The 10,000-nt window shown below is 46.9% G+C and overlaps 1 protein-coding gene across 3 annotated transcripts in view; it reads left to right on the top strand.

The window, feature by feature from the left end:
* Positions 1–10,000, top strand: part of LOC113808344 (uncharacterized) — a 212,464-nt gene that overhangs the window by 197,142 nt on the left and 5,322 nt on the right. For 2 of the 3 annotated variants that reach the window (XM_070131859.1, XM_070131858.1), the window contains exons 4-12: positions 2,819–3,098; positions 3,723–3,874; positions 4,363–4,507; positions 5,617–5,881; positions 6,085–6,212; positions 6,824–6,974; positions 7,412–7,614; positions 8,675–8,839; positions 9,023–10,000. The exon at positions 9,023–10,000 is cut by the window's right edge and continues 33 nt beyond it. In XM_070131859.1, the coding sequence (XP_069987960.1) occupies positions 2,868–3,098; positions 3,723–3,874; positions 4,363–4,507; positions 5,617–5,881; positions 6,085–6,212; positions 6,824–6,974; positions 7,412–7,614; positions 8,675–8,839; positions 9,023–10,000 (2,418 nt within the window). In that variant the 5' untranslated portion in view covers positions 2,819–2,867. Of the gene's footprint in view, positions 1–2,816; positions 3,099–3,722; positions 3,875–4,362; positions 4,508–5,616; positions 5,882–6,084; positions 6,213–6,823; positions 6,975–7,411; positions 7,615–8,674; positions 8,840–9,022 lie in introns of all 3 variants that reach the window. The other variant, XM_070131857.1, reaches the window with a different exon arrangement.

The following is a 10,000-nucleotide window of genomic DNA, read 5'->3' as shown; positions in this document are numbered from 1 at the left end:
GCACACACACACACACACACACACACACACACACACACACACACACACACACACACACACACACACACGCACGCACACGCACACACACACATTTATAAACATATACACCCATAAACACGATTGTGTGTCCGTGTATGCTTTATTTCCTTCAGCAAATCACACATAGTGCAACGTATCGTCCGAAACCCCCCGCCCCCCTTCCAACCACTCTCCTGGGGGGGGGGCCTCCAAGGTTGTGCCACGTGCCTGCCGCTGCCCCCCCCCACCCTCGGCCGCCCGTCGGGTTAATACCCATTAGGATGCTTATCCATTTTCCAGGTTTAGATTTCCCTTAAGGTCCGCATTTTCCAGATAATATATATATATATGTCTTTGACGATCCTTATCCTAAGTCGACCGAGGGACAAGCATACATACGTGGGTATTTATGTGTGAAGATGGGCGGGTCGATAACACTCTATATATGGAAAGAAAATGGGGAAGAGAGAGAGAGAGAGAGAGAGAGAGACAGACGTGGATAAACAGAGAGAAACCGAATGGGTATGACAGGTATCTTACCCTTAACCCCTCCTCTCCCCCCACCCCACACCACATCCACGTACCCCCATCCCCACCCTCGCCCATGAAGAAAAGTCAGGAGGTATGAGGTGACTATGAGGAATGAGGAGACTATGAAGTATGAGACTATGAGCTATGAGGCGGCTTTGAGGTATGAGACTATAAGCCATGAGGCGACCATGAGGTATAAGGCGACTATGAGGTGGTCTTAGGGGCGGGGGCTGGTAAGGAGGGTTCAGCAGGGAAGGGGTTAGTGAGTGTAGGGGTAGCATGGGTATGGGGAACAGGGGGGGGTGGTAAGGGTAAAGGAAGGAGAGGGTATGGATGCTTGTCTATGGAGAATTTAACGGTATTGGGGGTTCTGGGTGGTTGGGGGAAGGGGAGGGGGCATCTAGGGGGAGGACGTGGCGATGTTGTGATAATTATTCCGTCTTTAACCTGTCTTTAGAGGTGGTGGGGGGGGAGGGGGTTGGGGTGGGGCGAGTGAGGGAGGTAGGAAGAGGGTCGACCGCAAGCTGGTTGTATACACCAGTTGCTTGCGTAACTGCTTAAAATGTATATTATCCCATATTTTGTTTACTTGTCATCATCATATCGTTTTATTTCCTTTTTTAGATTGACGCGGGCTAAATTTTTCATATCAAGTCATTTTCACCTAAAAGAGATTAAGATTTATGTCTATTGTTTCCAAATGTAAATAGAACTTTCTGCTTGATGATAAGTTAAGATTAAGAGTGAACACAAATTAATTCACTTGGAAGGACGCAGACATGTACAAAAGACGAAATTTGCTTTAAGAAAATGAGTTGGGAAAACAAATTTGTAAAAAGTGTCTGTTGAGAATATGCATACCACTAAATCAAAGTATAATTATCTTATACTCTGTTGCAAATCGAAGCATCCAAGGAACAGATGTTATACATTGTGAGTTCAATAAAAACAATAAAAGTTTTATTTCAACATACGGCTTTTAACAATTTTAACGTTTTTTTTCCAGCATACTTTCAAAACGGATAATTCGTTCACATCCAAGACATGTAATGTTTGTTTAGCGATATGTCAAGGAACGACAGCGCCTACTTAGAAAAAGAAAAAAAATTATATACAACACTAAATATTGGTAGTTGTTCCTTGTCTATAACGTGCATTACCACTCTTTACCTTGAGTGTCTTGGGTATAGTGAAATTAGCGAAGTATATACATATATATATATATATATATATATATATATATATATATATATATATATATATATATATATATATATATATATATATATATATATATACCATATATATCATTCAGTTCTCATATTTCTTTTGTTGTTTGTACGTTAATATTTGCTCTTCCTCTCCAGCCATGTGACAGGTCTTCATAGAGACAGAGTACTGTATATATTTCCCCATATAGCACACTTACACATGTTTCTTACTTCACGTTTTTACTTGGATAAGTCTTTCCTACACTGGTATTGGATAGATCTCGGGACAGATAACACCTATACAGGATTTAAATTGCTTTATGCCAAGGTGATTTTGAGATTCCCAAAGAGTACCGGCCACAGAATAGTTTATAGGCCTACTTCGTTTCATCATTTTCCTGTATAGGCTTATAACTATCTTTGTGGAATTGATAGAAAAAATACCATTGTCTTCTGCTATTTGACTATTCTCCGGGGTCAGAAAAAGAAAAGTTTATAGAGAATACGTAACGACACACAGAGAAAGTTCATAAGCTAATGATCTTTTTCAATAAACCGACTTACCACAATGATAAGCGATGATCACACAATAGAAAAAAGGAGGTTACGATGTCTTTCCCTTTACAGTGTGTGGCGGAGAGTGTGTTGTGGTTGCCTGGATCTCACACCACAGGGGAATGCAGGACGTCTTCTACAGTGCGATATTGTTTTTGGGTTTATTTTTGGCGTATTCTATGGTTTCTTATCGACTGATATTACTCGTCTACATCCATTTACGCATTTCAAAATGTACGATATGAAGTGGGTAAAGAATTGAGGAATTAAACAAGGACCAGTCTAAACATGGTTATAAGTAGGCTAACAAGCGCGCACACTCACACACATACACACAAAAACAAAAACAAAAAAAGCTTAGGAAACCCTATTCTGAAAGTGTCCCTCTGCTTGGTAGCACAGTAGCTTGTTTTTTAGAATATAAAATTGACTGACCATTAATTAACAGTGCATTTATATCTCCTGTGAGTGCGCCCTGACCCCTGTCCCTCCCGCCCGCAGAGAGTGTGATGGGCGGCGCCGTGTGAGCCAGCGCAGGACCCTCCCAACACCATGCCCGATCCGCCCCCCCTCCTCAGCGTAAGCACCGGCGGCGTCGTGGTCCCCAGCCCCTTCATGCAGCCCCCGCCGCCGTACAACTCGTTCATGCAGCCGTCCTTCGGCCCCAGCCATGCGGCCGAGGAGGCGCTCCTTCACTACGGCTTCCCCTCCGAGGCCGACACGCTGGCCTACGTGGACGCCCTCAAGCACTCCGACCTCAGCGACTGGCGGTCCCTGGAGGAGGTACTGGGTCGGGCTGCCGCGTTTTCTGTGGACTCCCGTTTTCTTTTTCTTCGAGGGGGTCTATGTTACATATTTGTTTGTTGTTTGGAATATAAATTCTCCTGATTAGCTTTTTTCTGAGGGAGTCTTACATATTTGTTGGTTATGTTTCGAATACAGATTCTTATATTTTGATTCACTCTGCATTTCACTAATAACAGAATTAAAACTATTTATTTAGTTTTTATTTATGTGTTTATTTATTTGTCTTCTACTGATGTTGGTTACTATATTTTGAATACAGATTCTCCAGATGATCTTTGTGATTGTATAGAACACAGTAATCTTGACTTTTAGTCCATCCTGCATTTCACTCATAAACATAGAATTAAAACGATTTATCAAGTTTTGCTTTACCTATTTATTTGTTTATCCATTTATTTTGCTTTACGTATCTATTTATTTTGCTTTACCTATATATTTATTTGTTTATCCATTTATTTTGCTTTACCTTCTACTTATTTGCTTATCCATTTATTTTGCTTTACCTATATATTTATTTGCTTATCCATTTATTTTGCTTTACCTATGTATTTACTTGTTACTTATTTCCCACTGCAATGACCTTGTTTGACCTTCCCTCAGGTGGCAAGACGGGCAGGTGCGGGGTCCTGCTCGGGCGCCGTGACCACCTCGGTGCTGACGGCGCTCTACCTGCTGGGGCTCTTCAACCTCTGCGCCGCCTCCCCCGCCTCCTGTTGTGTGCCGCCGAACTCAGGAAGAAGGCGACGGCGGAGGTCAGTGTGTGTGAGGGGAGGGGGAGAGGAAGGGGGAGGGGGGAGGAAGAGAGAGAGAGGCAAACAGACAGACAGAGATAGATAGATAGATAGATAGTGAGAGAGAGAGAAATGGAAAGAGAGAGAGAGGGGGAGGAGAAAGAGAGAGAGAGAGAGAAACACAGAGAGAGAGAGAGAGAGAGAGATAGAGAGAGAGAAATAGAGAGAGAGAGAGAGAGAGAGAGAGAGAGAGAGAGAGAGAGAGGGAGAGAGAGAGAGAGAGAGAGAGAGAGAGAGAGAGAGAGAGAGAGAGACAGACAGACAGACAGAGACAGAGAGGCAGAGAGAGAGACAGAGGCAGACAGGCAGAGATAGAGATAAATAGAGATAGATAGATAGAGAGAGAGCGAGAGCGTGCGTGTGCATGTGCGAGTATGCATGTATTACCCTACCCATAGCTTCTACACTCTACCACGTGCATCATCACAGCTCTCCTCCGCCCATTTCAGAAACGTCGACCCCACGCTGCCGCCCCTCCTGAACAACCTCCAGCACAACCTCTCCAGTTTGTCCCTTGAGCAGTTTCGGGCGCTGCCTCACGTCACCACGCCGGACGGGGGGCGCGTCCCCCTCCACATCTCGGTCGTCGAGAAGGTAGATCAGGCATGCTGTTTTTTTTTTTTTTTTTTTTTTTTTTGTAGGGGGTAGGCCTATAGATCGATCAGTATGTATGACTGATTAATCACTGTTGGATTTTATTTACTTGATCAGTATGGATGACTGATTAATCACTGCTGGGTTTGTATTTAATTGATCAGTATGGATGACTGATTAATCACTGTTGGGTTTTATTTTATTTTATTTAGGTGACAGGTAAGAGAGATTTACATTTATTTTATACCAGGGAGTAGAAATGCGAAAAAAACACACTTCGCTGTTGAGTTTTTGATTTCCTTTGTTGTATATATTGAATTCGAATTGGGACTGATGTAGTTAGCGATTAGAATCCATAGGACTGTTGCTTCCTGTCTTGTCTCTTGTTTCCACCTCACTATTTTTATCCTCAATTCCATCTCTTTATTGTGGATATGTGCTGAGAAGTGTGTATGCAACCTGTATATGTTACTGTCTCTATATATATCACTTGTTCCACATCCTTGCCTATACCTCGTATGTCTATCAGTGTGTACTCATGTCTGCTTCTCTGTGCAAAAGCCGGGTTCAGTGTAAAGTGTACGTAAGCCTGGTAGCGTGACGTTATTCCTTGCACACACCACGCCTGTTCAGCTTTTTTGTACCAGAGGTTCCGAGGAGAGTTGTCCAGGGAAGGCACGTTTCTCCCGAGCTGGCGCAATCACTTGTAATTCCTTCAGTAAACCTCGAGGCCAAGGAATCTCCGTCTCCTTCTAAACCTTCCCGACACCACAATCTCACATTGATTTCATCTTCATTCCTTTTCACTTCCACTCTCCTCTTTCTCCGCCCTTCCTTCTATCTCTTTCTTCTCTTGCTTTATCCTAATTCCATCCGGCCCCTCCTCCTATTTTTTTTCCCTCATACCTTCAACCCTTTCCTTCTTCTCTTATTTCCCTCACGTTCCTCCTACCCCCTCTTTCCTTTTATCCCTTCTCTTGCTTTATCATCATTCCATCCGCCTCCTCCTCCTTCCACCCTTTCCTTCTTCTCTTATTTCCCTCACATTCCTCCTACCTCCTCCTCCTTCCATTCTTCTCTCCTCCTCACCCCTCCACCCCTACCCCCAGGTCCGGCAGCTCTGGGACTCGAATCCGCGCCTCCTGTCATCAGTGTCATGCGCCTCTGCCACTCACTCTGTCAGGTCCTCGTTCATTTCTCTGAGTGGCGTGGCAGCGGGTATCATCTTAGCGTATAGCGTGACACAGCTGAACCAGTGCTACCCAGACCACAGCACCAGCATCCAGTCGCCGCCTAAGGTGTGGTTCTTCCCCGTGCCCACGCAGTACCACCGGAACTCCATCCGGGTCATCCCGCCAGAGATCCCGGTCAAAGGTCAGTGGTCGAGATATCTTTTTTTTTGCGATTTTTTTCTTCTTTTTTTTGAGTTGTAATGTGGACTATTAGTGAGTTTTATATCTTATGAATCCGCTCAGTTTGTGTACAAGAAGACGCGTAAGAATCACAGAAATATTTTCCGAGTGTCAGAACCAACGTTCAATGAAGAATAATATCACTGTTCCCACGCTGATGCCCAGGAGATGATGACCCAAGCGACAACTGCAAGCGAACGGAGGTCCTCCTTGACTACAACTGCGTGCCTCTGCTCTCGATGACTTTCTGCACAGAGAGACACTGGGTTCTCTTTAACGAACAGAAGAACATGGTAAGTTCTCTCAGACACTTTTTCTTCCGGATAGACCGCTGTCAAGAATTTCTTTCTCGTGTCTCAGCTAACTTGTCTTCAAGGTATTTAGATCTCCGTGGATGTGTGAGGTGATGGGGAGAGGGGGGGAGAGGGAGAGGAAGTGGGAGGGGGAGGGGGAGGGAGGGGAAGTTAGATGGAGAGGAAGAGGAAGGAGAATGAGAAATAGAGAGAAAGACAGAGGAAGGGGGAGAAAGACAGAGGAAGGGGGAGAGGGAGAGGTAGAAATGGAGAGAGTGAAAGAGAAAGAGAGATAGTGAGAGAGAGGAAGAGAGAGAGAGAGGAAAGAGAGAGTGGGAGTGAGAGAGAGAGAGAGTGGGAGTGAGAGGAAAAGAGAGAGAGAGACAGTGGGAGTGTGAGAGAGAAAGAGAGAGAGAGTGGGAGTGAGATAGAGAAAGAGAGTGAGAGAGAAAGAGAAAAAGAGAGAGAGAGGGAGAAAGAGAAAGAAATACAGAGAAGAAGAAAGAGAAAGAGAATAGAGTGGGAAAAAATCTAAAATCCATGACCTGACTCGGAACTCTCACCCCGGCACAAGTTGCAGAGAGTCCAACCGCTTTCCCTTCCTCCTTCAGGGCGAATGCGTGCCCCGACTGTGCCCCAAGAACTACGTGTACGTGCAGAAGGACCAGCTCTGCCACGACGTGAACGAGCCCAACCTGTGCCCGGGCAACAGGCGTCTCTACCTCACCGCCTCCGGTATGGCCGTCTGCGACTGCCCCGAAGGTGAGGGTCACGCCGCTCCATGTGGAAGGTTGTATTTTGTATTTTGTATTCTGTTGCATTCGGAAAGTTTTATGATAAGGTGTAAGAGGTGGAAGTTGCAGACGGAGAAGGAAAATACGATGAAAAAAGATGTGTAATATAGGTATATATGTATATATATACATATATACCTATATAGGTATATATATATATATATATATATATATATATATATATATATATATATATATATATATACATATATATATACATACATACACACACACACACACACACACACACACACACACACACACACACACACACACACACACACACACACACACACACACACACACACACACACGTATGCGCATGTGTGTGTGTCTGTGTGTGCATACACATACATGTATATCTAACCGAACCTTAACCAAACCACGGCGACTTCCCTCCGGCAGGGATGTTCCCGGGCCCGGACGACCAGTGCTACTACCTCTACGAGCAGGCCTTCTGCAGCGAGGGCAACGTGCTGCAGTTCGACAACGAGACCAAGGCGCTGACCTGCCTCCCCGACCCGTGCCGCGTCGCCAACGCCAACCTGTGGACCGACGACCTGCCCTTCGCGCCCTACCAGGGGACCTTCTGCTACCAGTTCAACACGGTTCGAGCGGCTGCTGTGCCCTGGCTTTCGTTCCTTGCACGAGGGGGGCGGGGTCAGGGAGGTGGATGAGGGGGGCGGGGTCAGGGAGATGGATGAGGGGGGCGGGGTCAGGGAGGTGGATGAGGGGGGCGGGGTCAGGGAGGTGGATGAGGGGGGCGGGGTCAGGGAGGTGGATGAGGGGGGCGGGGTCAGGGAAATGGATGAGGGGGCGGGGTCAGGGAGATGGATGAGGGGGCTGGGTCAGGGAGATGGATGAGGGGGCGGGGTCAGGGAGATGGATGAGGGGGCGGGGTCAGGGAGAGGCACGAGGGAGCGGGGTCAGGGAGAGGCACGAGGGGGCGGGGTCAGGGAGATGCACGCAAGGACCTTGCTAATTGAATGAAAGGCGAATCACATACACACACACAGAATTCTTCCTTTTCTTATCAGCTTTCTCCCATTTCTATATTTCGCTGTTTTGGATGACCCGCTCAATCACGGCTCACCCACTTGCAGAATATTAAAGTGAAAATGATTATCTAGATTCGTGGTTTCGTAAGAAGTGTCTAATAGGAATTTTTTGGAGGAAAGATCGCTAATTCACATGTTTAGAATCATGTCACTTCTTTTTTTATTTCTTATTGGGTTAATGAACCTGAAATACCGTTATTGGGTACGATATTTTCAAATGTGGATGAATATGAAATAGTTATTGTCACATCTGGTAACGTCACAGATCATTGAATGATACATAATTTTCCTTAAAAAGGAATAAATGATACATCGATTCCTTAGGACTTCTGCAAATGACACGTCAGTACCTAGGATTAAAACAAATACATCGATTCCCTCAAATGTATTCATATGATGCATCGATTCACTTAGAATTAAGACAAATAATATAACTAGAATTTTTACATTAATTACCAAACAACACACACAGTAAAGAGCTCAGAGAGAGAGAGAGAAAGAGAGAGAGAGCGAGGGAGAGGGAGAGGAAAGAAACAGACTGACCGACTGAGAGATGTCAGATCCTCTAACGTGGAACGCGCACTCTGACCTTCCTGTTTCGGACCCACAGCAAGGGCCCTGCGGGAACGGGGAGAGGTTTGGCTTCGACACGGACAAGCTGGAGGCGACCTGCGTGTCCCTGGAGGAGGCGGGGTTGGAGCAGGCTGCGAAGACATACGTTTTCCAGTATATGTCCTTCCCAGCGACTGAGAGCAACAAGTATCAACACTACGAAGTAAGGGAATTGTGATGGATGTATATTGTAGCTGTATTTGTCGGGATTAGTAATGGTAATAGTGATGACGGTTGAGGTGATAATGATTTTGATAATGTTAATAATGATGAATATAATGATGATAAAGATAATAATGATGATAATGACAGTAATGAGACTTCAACGCTTGCTTCACACTGGCAGCTGTCCTACGTGATCTTCAACTCCAGCAAGGTCGAAAATTGGAACCTGCAGGTGAAGGGCATCCCTCGGGACAAGAGGGACGTTGCCCAAGGGCCTCGCGAGGTTGGCGACTCCGAGTTGATCGTGCCCTTCCTGGACACTCGCGAAATCCCCAATTCTTTCGAGCCCTTGGGGAAGGCTCGTCCTCCGACCTGGATAACCCGCCGGCAGCGAAGACGAAGGGCTGGGAGGGTTCGCAGATATAGGTCCAGCAACGCCACCGGCAGCTACTTCATCGACGCCAGCCCGAGGCACAGCAGCTCCGTGCCCGGCGGCAGGGGGGGCAGCCCTCTCACGGCCCACGGCGGAACCAGTCCCGCCACCAGCTCCAACGTGACCGTATTCCACATTCGCCACAGCCACAGCTCCCCGATCTCCATCGCCAACGTCACCATCATCACTAACGGCAACAGCTTCCCCAATGCGTCTTCCAGTGGCGCTGGAAGTCACCGCAGACGCTATGGCTCAGGCACCGCTAGTTCTAGCAACGCTGACCTTCGAAATACGAAGATTGCCACGGGTGCGAAAGCTATCCGCAGGGGTCACGCCTCTGTCCCCGGTGGTCGCCATGGAAGCAGAAGACCCGGCGCGTCCAGGAGGTCGCCGAGCAGCATCCGCAGCAGCACGAACAGGAACCAGGGCCACCAGAGAAACCGCAACCTGCTGGCGAGGCTGAGGGCGGACCCGGCTCAACAATCCGGCCAGACTGACGCCCAGCAGAACGCCACGATAGAGACGCTGCTGCAGGAAAAGCCGTCGCCCTCGGGAACAACCCAGGTCGAGGGGGTAAGAGGAGGGAAGAGGAGGAGAGCGAGAGGGAAAACGGGACAGAAGCACAAACGAAAGAAAGGAGAGGAGGAAGGAGAGACCGAGGATGCCGATGCAGGGGAGAAGATCGAAAGAGTAAAGCAGAGGCGAAGCGACAGAGATTCGGCTCGT

Source organism: Penaeus vannamei, chromosome 17, assembly GCF_042767895.1.
Source record: "Penaeus vannamei isolate JL-2024 chromosome 17, ASM4276789v1, whole genome shotgun sequence".
In the NCBI taxonomy this organism is placed as follows: Eukaryota; Metazoa; Arthropoda; class Malacostraca; order Decapoda; family Penaeidae; genus Penaeus; species Penaeus vannamei.
Note: the sequence above shows the minus strand (reverse complement) of the source record. Positions and strands in the feature narration are given on the sequence as shown.